This window comes from Rhinolophus ferrumequinum, chromosome 10, assembly GCF_004115265.2.
Source record: "Rhinolophus ferrumequinum isolate MPI-CBG mRhiFer1 chromosome 10, mRhiFer1_v1.p, whole genome shotgun sequence".
Taxonomy (NCBI): Eukaryota; Metazoa; Chordata; class Mammalia; order Chiroptera; family Rhinolophidae; genus Rhinolophus; species Rhinolophus ferrumequinum.
In genome coordinates, this window is record NC_046293.1 from 62,059,077 (window position 1) to 62,082,669 (window position 23,593).

The 23,593-nt window shown below is 33.5% G+C and overlaps 1 protein-coding gene across 2 annotated transcripts in view; it reads left to right on the forward strand.

Moving 5' to 3' along the window:
• The window catches only part of LEMD3 (LEM domain containing 3), a 59,462-nt gene extending 37,388 nt beyond the window's left edge, over positions 1-22,074 (forward strand). The window contains exons 5-13 of one of the 2 annotated variants that reach the window (XM_033117946.1): positions 9,306-9,385; positions 9,475-9,620; positions 10,545-10,646; positions 10,752-10,854; positions 11,994-12,172; positions 17,536-17,617; positions 19,396-19,501; positions 19,587-19,665; positions 19,890-21,008. In XM_033117946.1, coding sequence (XP_032973837.1) covers positions 9,306-9,385; positions 9,475-9,620; positions 10,545-10,646; positions 10,752-10,854; positions 11,994-12,172; positions 17,536-17,617; positions 19,396-19,501; positions 19,587-19,665; positions 19,890-20,053 — 1,041 coding nt within the window. In that variant the 3' untranslated portion in view covers positions 20,054-21,008. Of the gene's footprint in view, positions 1-9,305; positions 9,386-9,474; positions 9,621-10,544; positions 10,647-10,751; positions 10,855-11,993; positions 12,173-17,535; positions 17,618-19,395; positions 19,502-19,586; positions 19,666-19,889 lie in introns of both variants that reach the window. The other variant, XM_033117947.1, reaches the window with a different exon arrangement.
• Positions 22,075-23,593: the final 1,519 nt, after the last annotated feature.

Sequence of the window (23,593 nt, forward strand, 5' to 3'; positions counted from 1 at the left end):
AAAGGGAATTGGTCTGTGTGTTGTCGAATTTCTGTCTCCATTGGGGAAGGCAGATCTGGGACTTCCTATTCTGTCATCAGACAGACTCATCCCCCTCCCTCCCTTTTTAAAAAAATTTAGAATGTAGTATAGTTCTAAGGCTTCCATCAAGGTTTTGTTGATAATCTCCCTTGATATGCTTATCAGAAAAGAGAACTATGGACTCAGATTTTAACTTAATCCTGACTTACATGTGTTAATAGATAGTCAAAAGATGTTAAGACAGTGTAATATGATGGAGATTAGATATGGATTCAGATTGTAGCACTGTCACGTAGAAGCTGTGTGTCTTGATAAAGTCCCTTCACTTTTCTGTATTGTTTCTGAGTGTGAAAGTGGGAGTCGTATTAATTCCCGTCAGAGTTGTTGGGAGACTTAAGTGAGTATATTAAAGTACGTAACTCAGTACCTGATGATTATAGTAGCTTCCCAGTATGTTTTTATTTATTTTTCTGTGTTTCCTAACTAATTAAAACAGTGTTACCTGGAGACAGGTTCCTATATAACATACTACAGAATTTGTCTCTCAACCTTATTTTTTTCTTCGTTTTCAGTTTTGACCTAGATAACAGACAAATGTGTGGACAACGTAATAGCTAATATTGGAGAGCCAAAGAATCAGGATCCAAAAAGATCTTCAAGAAGGGGGGATTATGATTCTGGGGCGGGCTCTATCTTAAGGGATGGAAGAAGGATTGCTAGATGGGTTGTGGAGGTGGGCAAAGCAGGGATTGGATTGAGTAGGCCAAAGGGGACATAGAATAAAATATTCCAGGAGGAGGGCATAGCGTGTGGGAATCCAAAGCAAGCAAGCATTTCCTTACGAGATACTTGAAAATTGAAAGTCTTTTTACTTCTGGTAGTAGGAAAAATTGATCCCAACCAATGCTTCCTCGCTGCTTTGTCTTTTTTTTTCCCCCAGTTAAATCTCTTAGGTGATGGCAAAGATATGCGTTGGCCATAAATTCCTGCAGCAAGATTAATACACATTTTGGAAGAACCATGAGACTCTTAAAATCTACTGAATACTATATTTGAAGGACTAAAAGGATGGTGGGGGGGGGCGTCGGGACAGGACGAGGCTTGACTGAGCAGTTAGCCTGATAGTGAGCCGAGGAGGAGGCCGGGGTCGGTGCGGAAAGATGACTAACCTCCTGCAACCATTTGATCACAGCTGTGGATCAGCAATAGGATGAGGTAAAAAGACGGGACACAGAACCAGGATTGGGACAAGTTGACGTCTAAGGCAGGCGACTGTAGGGTACAAGAGATTAGTTGTACTAAAGACTGACAGCAAAGGAGTTACTGAAAGCACCCATGTGTGAGCTGAGATGGGAACTGCTTGTATTAAATTAAAAAAATGATATTAATGAATTTCAGTCTTAAAAGATTTTCATATCTTTTCCCAGGAATTATTGTATGTTTCTAATTGGATATGATTTCTTTTTTGTTAGATTCAGTAGAATTTATAACGTATACATTTACGAAAGATTTTGGATTGATCGATTCTATTTCTTCAGTAGTTAAGTGAAGTTATTTTGTGTAGAATAGCAATATCCTTTTATATTTAGGGGTGTGTGTGTGTGTGTGTGTGTGTGTGTGTGTGTGTGTGTGTTAACCTTTTCTTTTTAGAATTCCATTTTCAGTTTTTCAAATGTTGTAAAAAAGACCTGGTATGGCTTGTCACCACGAAAGATGCAGTTTGGCCTGCCACTAAAAGAACATGAAAGAGGAATTTTCCCCAAAAAATAAAGTTTTAAGGTCTCTATAAAAGTACTATAAAAGTACTCTTTTAAGTACTGTTTTTAATAACACATTTTTTTCAATATAACTCTAACTCATGCTTATGGTTTAACTCATATAGATAATAAAAGGAAAAACAGCATTTCAAATTCACTATCTAAGGTTAACCATTCATTTTGGTCCATTTTTATCTAGTCTTATTTTTTCCTTAAAATTAGTATCAGTATATATATAAACATTTTTATCTTAAAGTTATGAGCATTTTCCTATGTCATTATTCAGGTTGTTAAAAACTTTAAATCACTGGATAATATTTCTTTATAGGATTGTATTATATTGTATTAGTTTGTGGTTTTTCAGTATTATGAAAGCACTCTAATCTTTGCATATAGTATTTGTTTTTTCTGATCATTTCCTGAGGAAATACTCCTAGAAAGGAAATTGCTTTTTCAAAGAGCATGAACTTTTGCTAGTATTTCTGATATATGTTGCCAAATTACTTTCTAATTTGGAATATAGATTTAGTATAATCTAGCCAAAATTGGCCATTTTATTTTATCTAAGTTCTAGCATAAATATAGAAGAACCTCATTACAAAGCTGGTATCAAACAGTGACGCTAATAGGTATACTGTAAACTTTGTGCTATGGATGTATCTGATGTACATTTCATGTATTTGTCGTGTCATTTCACCAGCAACACAGTCAGGTTTTTGCATTCAGGAGTAAATGAACCAAAGAATGTGTAGAACTCCTGTAGGTATTTCCCCCAACATCTAGTGCATTTTAAGCACAGTATTCGTAAATGTTTGATGGAATAAAATGAGTGAATGAAGTAAGCTTCAGTAAAATTTTATTTTCTTGAATTTGGTTCTTTACATTCCACTCTTATTTCTACTTTCTCCCTCAAAGGAAATTTAAATAAACATAACAGTTAATTTAAATAATTTAACCACTGTTTTTCTAACACCCCCAATGTTTTTCTTGAGCTTTTTATTCATCAATTTTTTGAGACTGAAAGCTTGTCTTGATTCGTGAAAAGTTAAGAGGTCCCTCTGGTGGAACACTTCGGAAATACATAGCATTATATTTTCATGAAAAGGCAGGGTTTAAGTTATATGGTGGGAGCTTTGTATGATAACTTTCCAATAGAATGTTGTAATAAATGGTGGTTCATTTCATAGGTCGCTTTGAAAACCTGTTTAATTTTTAAAACAAAGACTATCTTTAAGATTTGTGAAGAAAAATGGGAAAGAAGATAGTTACAAGTGTGCCAGGTTACGGGGCTGGATAGACTTATGGCCTAGCTTGGAATGCTAATCACTGCTAATAAAATTGAATAAAATTGAGTCTTCGTGGAAAAATAAATGTGCTAAGAAATGAAATGAGGGAGACGTTTCATAATAATTATAATTTAGAAGTACAACAGGTCCTGGAATAATGGTGTTTCATTCAATGTCATTTTGTTATAAAGTTGGTGAGATGCTGTAGGAACTTAACCCTTGTTTATATCGGTTAGCCTGTCGTAAACTTGGTTTGTTATATGTTATTTCACCTGAAGTCACAGAACCTAATGATGACGTTAAGTGAGGACTTAATGTACAATTTATATTAGTACTTTCTGTATGTTACCTTTTAATATCACAATGATACAGCAAGGTAGGTGGCATAGACCCGCTTTATAAAGAAACTAAAGCTTTGAGGGGTTTAATGATTCAGTCATCCAGCTAGTAAGTGACGGAACTGGGAATAGAATCAAAGTACTTGCTCTTCTCACTATACTGTTCAGCTTCTTAGATAGAAGGACTGGCTTCATAACCCCTAACTCCATTTGTTGGGTGGACGAGGGGTTGACTGAATATGGGTTAGGATCTGAAGAAGTGATCAAAGTAGATGCATCTGCATAAATGACATATTTTTCCCTTGTCCCCACTGAAGGCTATACAGTAGCTAGTCAAAAAGGAAGTCATGATTTGATCCCAGGCCTGCTTGATTCTAAGGACTGTACTTGCCATTATTCCTGGAGGTGAAAGATCAAATTCCCACTGAATCATCAAGAATTAAATCATATTCACTATTGTATTGATTTCTGTGTGTTGTAATTAATTTGAAAGGTAGCATCTGATGTATAGCATATATCACCTCAAAATTAATCAGAATATTCAGTATCTGGAAGGCCACATAGCTATTATTACCATGTAAGTTATCTACTTTGTGAACTGTCCCCAGTGGGTTTTTAATTTTTGCTTGTATTCTCCCTATACCAGTGTTTTTTTCCCTTCTTACTAATGTTTTGTTGCTTTATTTTTAATGAGCTGAGTCTTTTACAGAAAGAGTATTATTTTTGTACTTTGAAACTGTAATCCAGATTCAAAGCATCTGACATGAGTTTTAAAATACATGTTTTTGGCCAGTTATTTTGAAAATAAGGTAAATTTGGGATTGGGAATTGTGTGTGTGTGTGTGTGTGTGTGTGTGTGTGTGTGTGTGCGTGCATGCACACACTCATGTATACACATAATGTATTAAAATAGATTTGTTAAAGGTTTAGGAAAAAACATGCTTTGAATTTAGAAAGATTGATATGAAGCCGTCAGCAGTATGTTGACTGAGCTGTTGCCTATCAGTAAATAGTAATAAGCAGTAATAATAATAGGCCTGCTTTAAAAATTAAAAACTTAGTTTCCTCTTGATTTTTGTCATCAGTGATTAGAAAATGGGTGTTTTATGTATGAAGCAGAAAGGCCTTTCTTCAGAGGCTGGCAAACGATAACCTGTGGGCCTGTTTTTGTATGGCCTGCTAGCTGTGGTTTTATGTTTCCAAAGGTTGCTTAAAAAAAAAAAAAGTGACAGAGACCAGAAATGTATATGGCTACAAAGCTTAAATATTTACTTTGGCGTTTTATTGAAAAAGTTGGCCTACCCCTGTCTTACAGTTTTCCAGGTGGTTACAAAAACAGCATAATAAAACACTTAGACTCTTAAAGTAGATGCTGTGTATGCTATAATGATAGCATACACTGTTTAGCATAAGTCAGAAAAAATTAAACCTTAACTTCTGCAAAAATTCAATTTTATAATACTGTAGAACTCTATGGACTGTATAGAATATTTGTGGAAGTAATGGTCTATTTAAGACCTTCAACACCCTGTTAAATCTTTAATGAGGTTTTAAATAAATTATCAATTGTTTTTTTAAAATGTGTACTTATAAATGAATTTTCTATGGTTCTATTGTATTACAGATAGTGAGTGGATATCAAGTGGTATTAACATGGGAAAGGAAAACATAAAATGGGAAAATAACAATCGATACCCTTTTCTTAGCCTTATTTTATAAGTAGAAATTTTAAGCTCATTGTTCCATATGCTCAGCTTATTAGAGTGGATGTCCTTGTTAATTTGAACCATTATATGCATTTTTATGGACAATTAATGAAGACAGTCGTAATATCTTCAGACTTCGAAAATTTTTATATTTAAAATATACAACTAGTAAACTTGGAAATTTATTTGTTTTAACATTATTTGAAACTTGTGTTTATAGTCTAGCTTTCAAAGTTTTATATAGTAATGCAAAGATGTCATAATATTCTGCTTATTGTAATACAAGCTGAAATACATATATACAAATACAGGTAAATATAGCATATATATTTCATTGATTTTTAAAACTTATCTTTGAAGTTTGCTATAGTGTCTGTGTTTAAAGGATTAAGTCTTTGAAAGGATCTCAGTGAGTACAAAATCCTTTTAAAAAACCTATATATTACAAAGAAGAATCAATGCAATGTCTGCAGCTCTGTGCATAACCCATATTAACCCTGCTCTGTGGATTTTGAAAGTCCTGTATACAGTACTGGCCCCTCATGTACAGGGCATACGTTCCAAGACCCCAGGTGGATGCCGGTAACCTCGGGTACTTCTGAACTCTATATATACAATGTTTTTTCCTTTGCATACATACCTACGATAAAGGTTAATTTATAAATTAAGGACAATAAGAGAGTAACAACAATAACTAGTAATAAAATAGAACAATTATAACAATGTACTGTAATAAAAGTTATGTGGATGTAGTCACTGTTTCAGGGCATCCCTTGCTGAAGTCTTCCTATAGATTCGATGCTTTCAGGCTCAATACGTTGCCATGAGTGAGAAGACCTTTTCTGTTCGCGTCTTTCACCCACAAATCGAATGCCTTTCCATCTTACTAAGCCCATCTTACACACTGTGGCATCACTTTTGCAGTTTGAGGTGTGACGGTAAAACGAGCATAAATTTATTTTTCCTTCTTCACAATTTCACAGTTAGAATATTTGTTCTTAGTGTAGATCTTAACAACCTCAGCATACAGTTTTTTGTCTTTCCATATTAAGTCAAAAACTTTCACCTTTTCACTTAAAGAAAACACTTCACGGCTTCTCTTTGGCATATCCAAATTGCTAGCTAGCATCACTACTCTTACGCGTTAGGGCCATTACTAAGTAAAATAAGGGTTACTTGAGCACAAGCAGTGTGAAACCATGACAGCATATCTGATAAATGAAAAGGCTACTAAGTATCTAATGGTGGGGAGTGTATATAGTACAAATACTCTGGACAAAACGATGATTCATATCCTGGGTGGGGCAGATTGGGGACTCTGTGAGATTTTTGTCACACTACTCAGAATGGCAGGCAATGTAAAACGTATGAATTGTTTATTGAATTATTTATTTCTGGAATTTTCTACTAAATATATTTAGACCGTGATTGACCGCAGGTAACTGAAACCAAGGAAAGCAAATCCAAGGACAAGGGTGACGACTGTAGCTTATGCTTTATCTAACCCTAATTCATGCAGTGTAATCAGAAGTATGTTCTCTTGATACTCATTCATGAGAGCTTTTACCTTCACTAATTTTAGAGCAAGTGAATATGAATTCTGTTTGATTTTTAGTTATACATAAAGTGATTTCTAGTAGTATATTTATACAAAACAATTTCCTGAAATTATTTTTGTAAAATTGTATTGTATAACATTTTAAAGCAGTATTAAAACTTAAATAAAAATACCTTTTATCATTCTTTTCTAGTTTTTACTCATGAGTCCATATCTCTTATAGTTATAAATATATATAAATTGAATATTGTAGTTTTACTATTTTAAACATATAGCTATTTAGCTCTCAGCATGATTATTTCTGAATTCATAATATCTCATTGAAATGATCTCATATATAACCATTTCTCAGTTACTAAATATTTACATTGCCTACCAATTTTTTTGATGTTAATAAATAATGCTGAAATGTTCACACTTTTTTTTATTTTTAATAGCAGATAGCCTGTAGTTATCTTCACCATCTGAAAAATCCTGGTAGTAGTGAAACATAAGTAATAATTCCTAGCAGGATTAGTTCTGCTTCATAAAACTTTTTATTACATTATCAAATTTGATATATTAAAATTACCAATTTCATATTATGAAGTAAATTATACTGATCAAATGAAAACCTTGTAATGTCCAATGTTGTATAAGAATCTTTTGATAAGATGCAATAGCTACTGTGTTTCCCTGAAAATAAGACCTAGCTGGACAATCAGCTCTAATGCATCTTTTGCAGCAAAAATTAATATGAGACCGGGTCTTATTTTATTATAGTAAAATAAGTAAAATAAGACCCGGTCTTATATAATATAATGTCATATCATATCATATATCATATCATGTCATGTCATATCATATCATATCATATCGGGTCTTATTTTAGTATAAGACCGAGCCTTTATAATATATGTAATATAATATAATTAATATAATATAATACTGGGTCTTATGTTAATTTTGCATTAGAGCTGATGCTCTGGCTAGGTCTTATTTTCACGGAAACACGGTACATACAGCAGTTTTTAAACTCTCTGGTTTCAGGACCCTTTCTCACTCCTAAAATTACTGAAGACCCTAAATGGCTTTTGTTTGTGGGAGATACACACACACGCGTGCGCACACTTACGCACATATTTAGATACACATTTACCATGCTAGAAATTAAAATAAAAAATATAAATTTACTTAAGGATAATGAAGTTACCGAGTTTACTGGCTTACTTCATTATTTGTTAACGTGATGTATTTTTATGAAGTAAACATAAAAAATTTAGTGAGAAAAAATTTAGTGAGAAGTAGCATTGTTTTACTTTTTTGCAAAGCACTTTAATGTTTAGCTTAATAAAAGGCAGCTAGATTCTCATATGTGCTTCTGCATTCAATCTGTTGTGATGTTGTTTTGGTTGAAGTATATCAATAAAAATTAGCCTTACACAGATATGTAGTCAAAACAAGGAAAAGCACTTTAAGACAATTGTAGATATTCTTTGATACTGCACTAAAACTCTGCAAGTCGTAGTTTCTTAATGATAAGTCACAATATGGAATTTGAAATCATATCACTGAACTTTTTCATAGTCTCTAATGTTCTGGGGTCTGTTTTGCACTAGAATAAATCTTTTACCCATGCAGTGTTTTATAGCTCATGCATTGATCATTTGGAAAATATTAATTTACTGGTTATGCAGATCTTCCAAGTATTGACACGTTTGATTACACGTCATATGCTGCACCCAAAAATCATATTCAGTAATATCACATCAATGTCATTGCAAAGGTTTGCAAGTATTGTGAAGCTACAAAGCTCATAGTAATGGATGCGAGTTTCTCAAATTCTGCTTATCACTTGAAAGCTTGAATTTTATCATTGGTAATATAGTTAGTTGTTTTTCTTGAGTTTATTGGCTTACTTCATTCACTTGTTGAGAAAATGTCTGTGAAACAGTCAAGTCTGAATAGCTTGTAATTTGTTCATCTAAAAATAGTGTTCCATATAATCAATAAGGTTGTAAAGATTTTGTAGGATATCCGATGAACACTTGTCTTATTAGGGAGAGAACTTCAAGGACGGTGTAGATGCCTGACCACTGTGCTGTACACTTGAAGCTGAATATTACTGAATGTCAACTATAATTTAATATATATGTAGTCACAGTATGTGGAGTACAGCGTAGGAAATAGAGTCAATGGAATTGTAACAGCTATATACCACGTCAGAGGGGTAGTAGATTGCGGGAGGGAGCTATCACTTTGTGAGCGGGGTAAATGTCTAACTATTACATTGTTTTGTACCCTGAAACTAATTTAAAAAAATATTTTTAAACTGAAAAAACAGTGTTCCATAAAAAAAAAGTAGCTAATTCATTCTTATGATGATAGTTAAAAAACAAATTTTGAAAAACCCAACCCAAATCTGTAAATGTAAAAACCAAAAAGAGAACATAGCAGAATATTAATAGTGGTTATCGTAAGGTATTAAGGAAATGACTTTTTTCCCTTTCATTTTTCTGTAATGAATAATACAGTTTTGTTATACTATATACTTTAAAGTGTTATATAAAGTATGTTAATTATAGGGCAGTTTACATGTAGAGTCAAGTGAATGTGAATTGTTAAGTATAGTTAATTATGTTCTCTGTTTTTCTTATTAGGATTTAGGTCCTGAATATGAAGGTATATTTAACACCTCATTGCAGTGGATTTTAGAAAATGGAAAAGATGTTGGAATAAGGTAAAGGATTTGATTTCCACTTTGATCATTTTGTAATATAAGAATAGTATATTTTGCCTCTAAACTCTCCCTTAATTACTTTTAAATAGGTGTGTTGGTTATGGCCCTGAGGAAGAATTGAAAAATATAACTGATGTGCAGTTTTTACAATCCACAAGACCACAGATGTCTTTCTGGTGTCGTTTTCGACGAGCTTTTATTACTGTTACCCACAGGTTATTGTTATTATGTTTAGGTAAGTTGTTAGGATGAGAAAGAAGATCACATTGTGGTCTAGAATTTTTATGTCTGTGTTTCATCAAATGCCAAGATTGAGAATTTACTTCTGTGATAGTTGCCATTATGAATCACATCCAGGAGTCTCCACTAAGGTATAATAATACTGAAGGTTTTTGTAATGTCAGTATCAATCTAAAAACTTAGAAAACAGGGAAGGTGGGAAGAAAACTTTGTAATACGAATGTCAAGGAAAAATAGGATATCTATGCAGGTATCTATGCAGGTATATCTATGCAGGTATCATGCATAGATGGAAATTTCCTTCAGAAAACGGAACAGGAAAATATAAAAATTAAGCTTAGTTTTTAAATAATAAAATAGTATAAATTAATTTCATTAAAATTATTTTTAATTTGAAAAATATTATTTGCCTGAATTAAAATTTTCATTTAGATTCCTAGATTATATGACTGTTTGATTAATAATAGTAATTTAGGAGACTTTTTTCCTGTCCGAGTCCTTTAAAAACAATTTACTTAAAAAAGTAAGGTGTAGTATGTTTACAGTCTCATGAGACTCACTTTTCTAGTAGTAGTTTAATGCTGCAAAGGAAAATGCGTGAAATACAGTTATTTTGTTTTCAAAACGGTAGTTAAATTTAAATGTTCAGTTGTCAGTATAATGGAAGAAATGGTTTTATAGAGTGATTAAATGAAACTCTGGGTTATGTTTAATATTAAATTTTTCTGTGTAGTTTTAATTATGTAGCTAATTCAACCCACTGTTTTGAAGGCTCATTCCATTATCCCATTATGGCAGTTAAAATAATCATTGTAGAAACTGTGATAAATTTTCTTTCTTTCTTTTTTTTTTTTGCAATGAATGTTATTGATTGCCATTGACCACAATTTTTAAAACACAAAATGTATAAATATTGCAGGTGTAGTGATGGTTTGTGTCGTTCTGCGTTACATGAAATATCGCTGGACAAAAGAGGAAGAGGAAACAAGGCAGATGTATGATATGGTGGTAAAGATTATAGGTATAGTATTTGTAAAAATCTAAGCTATTCTAGAAGAGTCATTATGTAATAAACTACAACATGATGTCCAGGGGTTGATTCATTTGTAAATTTGCTTATTTTCAGATGTTTTACGAAGTCATAATGAAGCTTGCCAGGAAAATAAAGATTTACAACCTTACATGCCTATTCCACATGTGCGAGATTCCTTAATACAGCCTCATGACAGGTGTGTTCAAAGCATTATGAATGGAAGTAAATCAGAATGTTGGTGTTTTCTATAGTTGTGAAAATTAGATTGAGAGTTGTGACTCTTCAAATAGCTCTGTTTTACTGTACAGGCTTTATTTTTGTACTTTAAACTCTCCTTTCTAAATCCTCTTCTAATACCCTACTGATTTTGAGTGGTGAAATAGACAACTGGATTTCTAAATCATTCTCATCCCTGTACATTGTTGATTCTTTGTTGTCAATCTCTATATAATTTTTTTAAACTTGTTTTTGATAAGGAAAGAGACAGGTAATAGCCAGTGATGTTTTACTAGTAATGTTTTTAAATATTTTATTTTGTTAACAAAGCTTTTTAAATAAAGAACTGAAGAACTTGAAAATAAAAGATGATGCCGTATGCTAAAGCAGCATTCTTAACCCTAGCAACATATCAGGATCACTAGTGGAGGTTTTTTTGGGGAAAAAATACTGATATTTATGCTCCACCTCTGGAGATCAAAATTCAGTAAATCTGAGGTGAGATTCAAACAAACATCTAAATCGTTTTTGAAAAACTTAATAAAATTTTGCCAGTGTTAAGGCTATTAACATGGAAGTCCCATAGATTCTAAAGGCGGTTCCAGAAGACGATCTGAGTAGTGTTTTGAACAGTGGTGTGATTGTTGAAATAAAGTGTACAGATTTCCAAAACATTGCTTCAAGGAAGATAGAATTGCTTTTTGGATTGTATAAATATTGGTATGTTTGCTTAAAGCATCCTGGCAATGTTTTTCCAATACTACTTGTTTGTGTAACACTATATGATGGATGAACGAGTATGTCGGCATGAATATGTTTATTTGGTTAGTCTACAGATCAGTTCTGTCGTGCCGCCTCTACTTATCTGGATACTAAATTTAAATGTTAATAATAGAAATCATTAGCACAAGTTTGAGTATAAAACATTAAAAAGTAAAATATTATTTAAAATTGGCCCTACAGTTAATTAAAAAAAACCTCCGTAAGCAGTGATAAGAACAGCCAGAGTTAACAATAACCACTACTTTTGAAAAAGATCACAATCCAACATTTGAAAAAGATCATTTGAAAAAGATCACAATCCAAGATGATAAATTTGTCATTTTGTTCACATAAAAGGAAAAAACTGAAGAAAGTCTGGGATAGAGCTGTTGACTTCCTTGCTGCTAACGAGTCTAGAGTTCGCACCGAAACACGAAGACTAGGCGGTGTAGATTTTCTGGTTTGGCGGTGGATCCAACCTTCTGCATCCTGTGACAAGATATTAGTAATACCTTCTAAAGTATGGCAAGGTCAAGGTATGTATTCTTAAACAACAAAAAATACAAGTGTAAATTTTTTTCTAATAGTTTTCAATTATAATAGTCTTATGTTGTTTAAAGTAAGATAGTACAATTGAAAGGCGTGTGAAGGCAAAGCTGCCCTCCCAGTTTCATGCCATAGACGAAAACAGTGTTAGCATCTTACATATGCTTCCACTTTCCTACTGGCTAACATAAACTGAAATGGCTTGTCTTTACTGTAATAGAATATTATATACATTACTTTGATTTTTTTCCTTTCACTTGGCAAAGCAACTTAGTTATTATAGATTTAGCTTTATGCTTTTCCCCTAATTGTTTATGCAAATAAGACACATATAACTTATGTTTTATATATGTGTGTAAAACATGTATAAGTAAAATCATAACTTTTTAACCTCTCTTTTTTCCAATTTTTACTTGCCTATTTCTTACTGAGATGTTCTACTTGCATATCTCCCATGCCAGGTAGCTTTTGTGGGTATCCATATTTTTTTAAATGCTTGCATAGTTGCAAAACATATGTATGTGTAAGTATATAGGAGCATTTGATGATTGGTTGCCTTATGTACCCAAACCTCTACTAGTGATAACTGTTACCTCACTGAAATTTTTTTGGATCCTAATGATTAGATGCAAAATAAAAATCTCATGCTCAATAATGTGCATTTCAGGACTAGAAGTGAGTTGAGTTTCTTCTAATCTTGTTGGATAAAAACATATTTATGAATGTTTGCTAAACATCGTGTTTATGGGAATGATAAGTAAATTATTTTGAAATTGAAATAAAATAAGATTTAATCACTCCATTTTTTCTCTAATTTTCACTTTCAAAGGGCTTGAATAATAAGCTTATATAATCATGGCATAAATATGAAGCTTTGATGTTGCCAAAAATAATACTAAACAATAAACTGTTTGCTGTAAAGGGTTCATATGGAAGGGCCCTAAGAAACTGGAACCAGAGAATTCAGAGCCAGTCAGATCTGATTACCTTAGTGCCTGATTATAAATGGGTATGGAGTCTTAGCCTGATGTCTTCATAGAACTAGCAATTGGTACTCATGTATGCATTTGAAGTTCTAGAAAAGGCCATTTTGTTCATGTGCTTTTCTTTATCATTGTAGTTTGTTTTATTTTTAAAATGTGAGATTTTCAAGATGACTCTAAAGACAATTTCTTGACCTAGGTATAATCCATATTGTCCTTACAAATTAGTAATGGTACAGTTTACTTCAAGTGTGTTGCATTGGGTGCTCTATAAATTCTAGAATTTAAAACGTCAGACTATTATTTTGACTTTATTATCTTCTTTAGATGGGACTGTTCAAGTGTGATAAAATACAACTTTTTAAAAAAAACTATTATTTAAGTGTTTTTTTCCAGGACCCATTAGCTCCAAGTCAAGTAGTTGTTTTAATCTAGTTGTGGAGGGCACAGCTCACAGTGACCCATGTGGGGATCGTACCAGCAACCCTGTTGTTAAGGGCACCATGCTCCAACCAACTGAGCTAACAGGCCTCCCCGATAAAATACAACTTTACGTCAGTTGTAGTAGTGGTAATATTCAACATGAATTGAAATATTTTGAAAATGTCCTGCTACTTTTTATATTAGTATTTCATCAACGTTTCAGGGCATTAAATGTTTATAAACTGTATGCCAAGTTGCGAAGTACTGATCTAGCTTAATTAGGATATTTCAAAATGGACCATGTAAAGAATAGTAAATTTAATCTCCCTTTACTTGACAGTCCTTGATAAACAGTTACAGTGATTAGGGGTTCCTGAACCTACAAAGGAAATAAGAGTAAATAAAACACCTATTACTTAGTTAGCAAACACCTATTACTTAGAAAAAACTGTAATGGTTGAGGTAATTTTAGCCTGAAGGCAGGAAATCCTAAGGTAGAACCTAGTAGCTATTTGTTTGAAGTATACTTGTTCAGTTTTTGGTTGGTTGTGATGATAAAGCAAATGTCTATAGACTTCTAGCAAGAGAGATTTGAGTTCTTTTAAGAATTTCATCAAAATGATAATTGTTACAGGAGGCTAATAAGTTGTTGGAATATTCCTTAATGTTAATGGTACATCTTTTGCCTCATTTAAGAATATATAGCTCTAATATAGAGAGAATTGAGTTTTAACATTATTTATATTTTTATGCCATTAAATGTATAGTCTATCTAAATACAACTAAATGACTCTGATTTAGCTTTTTAAAAATATCAATACATAAAATAAGTTTTGCTTTCGTTTAAATAGATCTGAACACAAATGTGCTACATAAATATGGCTGCATACTGAGGGCTTTTGGTGGCTTAGGTAAAAAGATAGTTTAACTTATTAACAAGGTTAATGTTTTTCCTTTTATAAATGCGGTGGTTTAATTAAAAGGTACATGCCTGGAGGGTTGATAATTATAATAGTCTTTTGTATTAACTACCACTACAAGCTGTTGTCATTTAATATTATTTTTCCCAAGTAATTTTTAAGTAATCTACCATTGAATGTTTACTTCAAGTACTAAAAGATAGTTATATATAAATTAGGTGATTACGTAATAGTATTTCTACAGGTAATATAAAGCACCAGTTAAAAATCAAACAATACCTGCTGGGCAGCCAGAGTTTTATTTATGCTTCTGACAGATGTAGAATTTGGAATAAACAGCATTCATTTGAAGGATCCAAAGGTAGTTCCTGAGGTATTTGAAATGTTTCATTCACCAACTACAGCATTTCTACTTATCCCAGGAGCTGATTACAATTGAGTTAGGGAGACAAAGCATCTATTTTAAATATCAATTAGATCTTTGGGACTAATTTTTGACTAGAATTGGGCAGGAATTGTTTCTCCCAAATCTGTTATTTTGTGGAAAGTTGGGTCTAGACTAGACTAAGGTGATGTGAATGCTTTTGTGTTCTCTGGCTCATCCCCAGAGGCCCAGTCCAGTGTTAGAATTTCAAGGAAGTTAGATTGCTTGCAGCTAAAAGGTCATCTAAGAACAGAACGTCTACGCTAATTGAGAAGTCTAGAAGGTACTAAAGGTTCACAGACATTATCGATCTGGGGTTTGGCAAAGATTTTCCATGTCCAATGACCATTTCTCCTCCCCATATAAGGCACTGTTTGGGAACATCACACCCCAGGCGTTTCTTATCTCTAGATCCTTCTGAAGTCTTTAATTGATATACTCTGGTCTTTAGCCATAAACTCATCCTTTCAACTTTGCTGATATATAATCTCCCCAGAATCTCAGTTTTTCAGTGCACCCACTTTCTCCAATTCTTCCTCCTATCTTTACTTCTTTTCCTATGCATCTTAGTTCCCAGTATCCATCTTTCCAATCACTCTTGCTAGTTCCCCTCAGTCTATGAAATTCTTTTATCTATGCTTATTTCTGTGCAAGTGGCTGAACGTAGAAGGAGGAAGTCATGCAACTTGTTCACTGGCATCTTCATAAATAGTTAACTTCAATTCGGCCCTCAGCACTACTGGACTTTCATGTTCTTACCATATTTTACTAGTCACTTCACTTTTCTGTTCTACTCAATAACAGTTTTAGATTTCTCCTTTTTTCAAACCTTTGCCCTTCTCCTAATTCTCAGTTGATAACTCAAATAGAGGAAATGAGATCGTACCTGCCTCAAATTTCCACCACAAGATCCATAAAATTATCCAAATCCACATTCATCCTGACCTTCTGTTGCAATTGAGCAGCTGTCTCATTTAACAAAGACCCAAGCCCTTCCCTCGAGTCTTTTCAGGTAGTATCTTCCCTTGCTATGTTTTTAATCCTTGCCTCTATTGCATCTTTTCATCAGCACTTAAATGTGCTGTAGTCTCTCTCATCTTTAAAACAGTGTTGGATGCTACCTTGTCCTGTAGCTATCACCCTGTCTCTCTGCCTATTTACAGGCAAATAGTTTAAACAGTTTACTATACTCACTGTCTTTACTTTTTCAACTATCCTATATTCCTCACTGATTCCAATCTGTTTTCCATGCCCATTATTCCAAGAAAAAGGTCCCAAACTTCCGTATTACTAACTAAATGCAGTGGACATTTGTCTTTTCTGTCCTTATTTTACTTAGCTCTGTTAACAATTGAGCTCGCCTAGGAACTTTTCTTCTTTTGGCTTTGGGGATGCCACTTTCTTCTGGTTTTCCTCTTACCTCTGACCATTTCTTCAATTTTTTCTTTCTTTCTAGATTTTCTTCATTTCCGGGACTTCTAGGTATTGGAGTTTCTCAAGGCCATCTTTTTTCATTTTACCTGTCTCCTTAGATGACCTCATACTGCAACTTCATTTACACATATATGTTGATAACTCTCAAATTTGTATCTTTAAGTCTTGCGTTCTGGTTTTCAGATTCTTATATCCAGCTATATACTTATCTTCTGTATTAGGAGATAGGCACCACAAATTTAACATGTGCACAAACTTAGTATCTTCTCTCCCCAAAGGGACCTCTTCTCCAGTGTTCCTGTCTCATTAATCATACCCCTCCTTAGTTGGTTCTGCCATAAATCGGGGGGTCATCCATACTCTCCTCTTATCCCCATGTGCAGTCTTTTAATGAGTCGCATCAGATCTTCTCCAAAATATGCCCCAGTTCTGTCCACTGATTTCCATCTGCATTGTTGGCCTGTCTTATCCACAGTACTACCATTTCCCTCTTACAGAGCTGTGATAACCTTCTAACTGGTCTCCCTGCATTCACTTTTGCCTTCATCTAATTGATTCACATGACAGTCGATTTTTAAAATTTGTAATTTTAGAAGACAGATCTCATCATATTATTCCTCTACTTAAAATGTTTGAGAGGCTTTCTGGTGTTGTTATGGTAATGTCTAAATACTTTAATTGCGCCTATGTGTCCTTGAATAATCTGACATCTCCCTCTTCAGGTTTACCTCTCCGTTGTCTTGAATAGACCTCCTTGAATAGGCCTCAGGGGCTAGGTACAGCTATCATCTTTGCTTGAAATGTCTTTTACACCTCTCTTCCCTCTGCCTATTTTTATTTATTCTTTAGGTCCCAGCATAAATTTCATTTCCTTGGTGAAGTGTTATCTGATACTCCCAGACTTAAGCTTAAGTTACTTTGACAGCTTTCTGTACTCTTCTTCCTTGACTTACCACAACTATTAATATTATTTCTTAGATGACACTGTCTCCCCTACTAAACTGTAAACTCTGTGAGAGCAGTGACCCTGTCTTACTCACCTTAGCATCCAGGCGTCTGGCTCAGAGTAAAAGGATGCAGTGAATATTTTTTGAATGAACTGAATGACTGCATAACTTTTCAACAAAATAGAACGATGGCAAATAGTAAAACTAATTTGCTTTTTATAGCATTTCATTTAGATAGAAGAAATTCACCACCAAATAGTTTGACACCATGTCTGAAGATCCGAAATATGTTTGATCCAGTTATGTAAGTATTATCAGAGGCACATGTAATTTTTATATGGATTATTTGGCTGAAAATGCATGATATTCTTATAATTCTATGTCTGCAATTGAAAAATCTCCATTACTTCTGAATCTCTAACTATGGAAGTATCATGATTTCCTCCTTTCTTCTCTTTTGTTATATTCCAAGCGACCATTTGGCCAAAAGACACAGATGTATAATGATTTGTAAAACTTTCATAAATCTTGGTATTTATTGTGAATCCCCACAGCAGATAAATGTTTGAGTCAATTGAATGGCACACATGATGACAAACAGTACGCTTTATTAAATGTGTAAGTCATGTCTGCCAACATTCTTTACCTCAGTAGGCAATCGAATAAAAAGTATCTGCTATTTTTAAATTTCCAATCTCTAATGGTAAAAATTCTCTACAAAGATGTACATACCTTCCCTTCTACAAGCCCTGTCTATTTGTCTATGTAATATTTGAGAAACTTTTCTGTCTATGTAATTACAGCAGCACATGCATTCAGAGAATAGCACCGTCTTAAGTTATTGCCTTAGAATCCATAATATTTCACATATAGGCTGTAATAATCTTTAGAATTTGCTTCCTAGAGGCGACTGCTTATCTGTGCAATATGACAAATTCTGTTTTTTAAAAAATCCTCAGTGGAAATTGTTTACATATAAAAAATATCATAAGTCCTATCTAATGACTCATTTATTTCAAGAAATAGGTAATATGATGAGATTCCAAATAAGTAACAGCAAAATCAGAAATGTGGAGAAGAACTGTCAGTATATACACACGTAGCCTCCATTTTTGCAGAGATAGAAACAGTTAGCTAAGTGGTAATCCCCCTTTTGGGAATCTTACCTCATACTGTAGGGGTTAGGAAATCAATGCCAGCCCAGTATTTTATTACCTAAGATGAAGACTTACCGTTTAAAGTGTAGCTGCCTTGCCCCCACGATCTGTATCTCATAAGTAAAACACATGCACGTTACTGCAGCAGGAAATCTTAAAGCTCTCTTCATAGAGAGGTGACTATTTGTGCAAAATGTTTGTCCTGTATCACTCTTTCATTATTTTGGAGAAGAGAAGCTCAGAATACACTATAGGAGGTCCTCAAATAATATTCGTTCAGTGTTATTTCGTTACGTTGAGAGTATGTGTAGGACCTTAACTCTTGTTTATATCAGTTAACCTCTGGTAAAGGAGGTTTTGTTATATGTCGTTTCACTTAAAGTCATAGAACCTATCGACGATATTAAGTGAGGACTTAACTGTATTTACTAACATTTTTCCTTAAATTTGTGAATTTGATAATATTGTTAAAAATAAAATAATTTTTATCAGCTTACTACAACTCTCTATAAAGTGCTTATTAACACGTGTGCAGAAAGAAAATGAAAGAACTATAGGTATTTAGGATTTTAAACATAAAAATGACCGCACATTTGTTCTGCTATGAGAGGCTAATCCTTCATTGCCTCAGCTCTATGCGTTCTTACACTGGAAAGTGAGAGAACAGCTGAGACTTCCAAATGCTAATATTTTTTAAAATCTACCTACTGCTAGTAACAAGCATTTATTTAGTACTGCGTTTAACAACATGTAGTTTTTAAACTGTCCCCATCTAGTAGGATATATATGTTGTAAGACACAATAAAGAGTTCTTACTGAGTAGGCACATGGTTGTAAGTCATGTCTGCCAACATTCTTTACCTCAGTAGGCAATCGAATAAAAAGTATCTGCTATTTTTAAATTTTTGTTTTCATTAATTTTTAGGGAAATAGGGGATCAGTGGCATTTGGCAATTCAAGAAGCAATTTTAGAAAAATGCTGTGATAATGATGGCATTGTTCATATTGCAGTAGACAAAAATTCACGTGAGGTAAAGTAACTTTTACTATTGAATTCTACAGTTTGGATTTGTTGCTGTTAAACTAAGACGATTCTTTTTTTTTTTAATATCACAGGGTTGTGTATATGTTAAATGTCTGTCTCCAGAGTATGCTGGTAAAGCTTTTAAGGCATTGCATGGCTCTTGGTTTGATGGTAAGAAATTTGAGTATTATAAACATTTTGAAAAGATATATTATGGCTTACTATTTAAACTAGACCAGATTTTAAGTTAAAGAGTTTTAGGTTCACATTTTTAGAGTAATAATTTGAGATTATCTTATTTGCAATTTGTATTTATGTGTTTTTTTACCACAGTGTTTCTATAAATATTAAGCACATTCTTGCAGATCTAAAATATTGTTTTTATCTTACAACAGGGAAATTGGTTACAGTAAAATATTTACGACTAGATAGATATCACCATCGCTTTCCCCAAGCTCTTACTTGCAACACTCCCTTGAAGCCATCAAATACACATATGAACTCTATGTCTCATCTTCGTCTTCGGACTGGCCTAGCCAATTCTCAAGGAGGTTCCTGAAAAGACTTTCTTCCACTCCTAGGACTGTTATTTACAATAGGAAAATTCCTGTTTGGCTTCCTGTCTTCCTTTTTAAATGCTTTTTGTATGTAATATTTTTATTGAATACAGCTCTGTTTGAACGTTCCAGAAATCTTAAGGTTCCAAAGGGACTTAGCAGTGAGGCAGCAATGCTGAGTAGATAAATAATTGTTTCATTCAGTTTTTGGAGCTCAGTTAAGCCAGTGCATTTAGAGTTTTGCATGAGGAACATTGACTTTATTAAGCATTTTCAGATGTGGTGGTTGTACTTTTGCACCAAGAAGTGTTTTGATAACCACACAAAAGCATGGTGAAGAGGCTTGTATTTCTATCATTTCCTGTGAACTAATGTTGTGAATTTTTGTATACAGTCACCTGCATAGTTCCTTACAGGCTAATGTGGTAAAACTGTTCATTTCCCAATTTAACCTTAGGTTTCTATTGCTTGTAAGAGATTTATTTGCTACAGCTGGAACATGGGACAACTAATTTGGGTTTAGTGGTTACATATAAGTGGATGTACATGTACTTAAACTGGCTTATGTATATATGTATAAATGTTGGTGGTGGCGAAAGTAGTCTTGTTTTGTGAGTATGTCTGCATTAAAGCAGTAAAATAAGCTTCCTATTTTATTCATAATCTAATGTGTATATATATGTACATGTATATATGTGTGTATGTATATATGTGTGTGTATTTATATGTGTATACATATATGTGTATACATACACACACATATATATACCTACGGCTGAACTATCACATAGATCAAACAGCCAAACACCTGGAAGTATTAGATACAAGTTTCAAATATCTTTTATAGGTTTTATATAAAATGTCTTGAATATGATTTTGTGTGAAAGTTTCGATATCAGTTGTAATGGATTCAAATTTATGTGAGCAATAAAGAAACAATTGGCAGATATTGGAAAAGTATTTTGTGAAAAGGTGTATTTATTATAAATACTAGGGCTATGATATAGTACCATTGGGATTAAGTAATTTCCCAATCTATTTATAATTTAATGAAATGTTAGCTCCCCTGTTACATGTCAAGTTTAAAGCAGGGCACATTGTTTCAGCAAAATGTGTATTTGAAAAATTATATTTACAGTTTTGGGTCATGAAAGTTTGCTGTATAGTAAATGCACGAGTGGCCATTGCTTTGTGCCTCGGTATTTACTTTGTTTCAGTAAAGTTACTTTATTACTGTTTATTATTTCAGATTAAAATAGTTGTGGAGCAAAGTTTACTTGTAACAACTGACTTTTAAAAAAATAACCTGTTGATATATCATTGTCAGTCCAAATGAATATGTGAAACAGCTGGCATTGTACCAATTTTGATTTTGTTTAAAGCTCAGTTTCCTTTTTGGTTTTGATTGTATATATGTTGGGTTTGCAGCATGAACTTGCACAGATAATGCACGTTTTCTGGTTAAGTAAACATGATGCACACTGTTCTGTAACAGAAAACCCTATTGTGCCTTACCTATGTGCTTTTGTGGGCACCATGTTTATGAAGAATAAAAAAATGATTTGTTATCTGAAGAGAATAAATTTTAAATTCTCAGTTTGTCTCAGATGCTAAAGTGTGAAAATATAAATATATATATAATATATAAAATAATCTTTCTGTATTTTATGTGCATCATAGTGATTTATCTGAGCTTAGTGACCCCCATCTTGTGACCTGTTGCAAGAGTGAATGTAAAAAATAGTTGTAGCATTTTTAAAAGGTCACCTTTTGATGCAGCTGCATCTTTTTCTTGCTTCTAAAACATATTTCATGTAAACATTGTACATTTATTATTGTAATATATACTATTATGCAGCTTATTTTACCTGAAACTGTTAAGCCGACCAAGATCCCTCCCTGCAAGACAGATGGGAAATATGTATAATAACTAGATATTTGAGAAGTTCTGAAGTTTGATGTAATCTGTTACTTGTCCTGTTACAAAAAGGAAAAAAATTAAAAATTTATTAGGTTTTTTTAAATGCGTCTTGGCTTTTAAAAAAACTTTTTAAGTGCCCTGTGTCTTTATTTTTTTTACCAGTGAAAATAGGTGCTTTATTTAAAATCTTTTGGAGGATCTGTAAATACATATGTATCTAAAGGTGGATAAAGAGCCTAAAGGTAATTTTAACTATCCATTCCTCAGCGTCTTACTTTTCTTTATGAAAACATCTTTGTCTGACTCTTAAGTGTTTGAATCAAAGTGGGCAAGAATGTAATTCAATTGCATCACTACAGCACTGTTTCATTTAGGTAGACTTTTTTCTAGCAAGGCTTTCTCAGAAAAGGAAGCCATTCTTTTACACATTCTGGCTGAAACTCCTTATCTCATCATAAGTAATTAGTTTATGGGCTAGCTACTTTTAGTAGCATTGGTTTAGATTTTTTGGTGGTTTAATGAAGTATAAAGAAGACTTGATTAGTCAGTCAATTGGTAGACTTAGCACATTGTGTGTTAGGGATGCAAGGATTTTGAAAAAGACATGGCCCAGTCAAGATGGTCACAGTCTAGAGGAAGAACATAGGGTGGGTAAGTTAAAAGGTGGCGTGGAAAACTGAGAGAAAGAAGTAGAAGAAATTCTAGGAGAATAGAGGCACCTGTGCATCTTAGAGATGGAGAAGACATCAGGGCAGATGAGGTAACAGCAGAACCATATTTTAATTCAAACTCTTCCTAATTAGCATAGATACTAATGATAAGTCTCCTTTGAGCTCTCAGGGGAGCTTCTTATGATGAGATCATAAAAACTAATGTACAGAACCTGAGTTATTACACAATCCATTTTCATACTCATTGGTCTATGGATTCCTAAATGTCTTGTGACTATTGAAGCCTGATATTAGACTTTGTTATATTTTCTTTGTGTGGTATTCACTGTTTGGATAATGAGCTGTGATTTCCAAGTGAACAATGTTTTGATGTGTCATGAGCCCAGAACATTTCCTTTAATATAACTGGCATTGCAATTGGCACTGCCTGCTCCTGGGAACATCCCTTTACTGTAGGTCACCTACGTGGCTTCTTCGCCCTTTTTTCCTAGACTTATCTCGGCAAGTCACTTCTTTCAGATGACTCAACAGAGGATGCTAAATCAAGCAGAATTTTGGCAGCCACTCTTTTGGGAAGGATGCTGAAGAACAGGTACTTAAGAACTGAAAATAATTAGAAACCAAAAGGTATGATTTAAAGAAACCAGATGTCCAGGATGTTCATTTTGGTTCAGTACGTGTGACTAGCTACTGCTGTTAAGCCCTACTGGAGAAACTACATGATTAGAAATGCATCCCAATGTCAGATTTTTACACCTAAGAACCTCTGCTAGGGGATAGACACATTGTGTTGATACTTAGATTTTAAAACCAGTAGGACATGTGTATTTAGATTTACTTTTTCTTTCATGGATGGACGTTGGAGACCTGCACAGGCTCCTGAAGTCGGAAAGAAGGCTATTGAGGCATACATAGAGAGCACATGAAAAAAGATGGATTGATGAGAAACA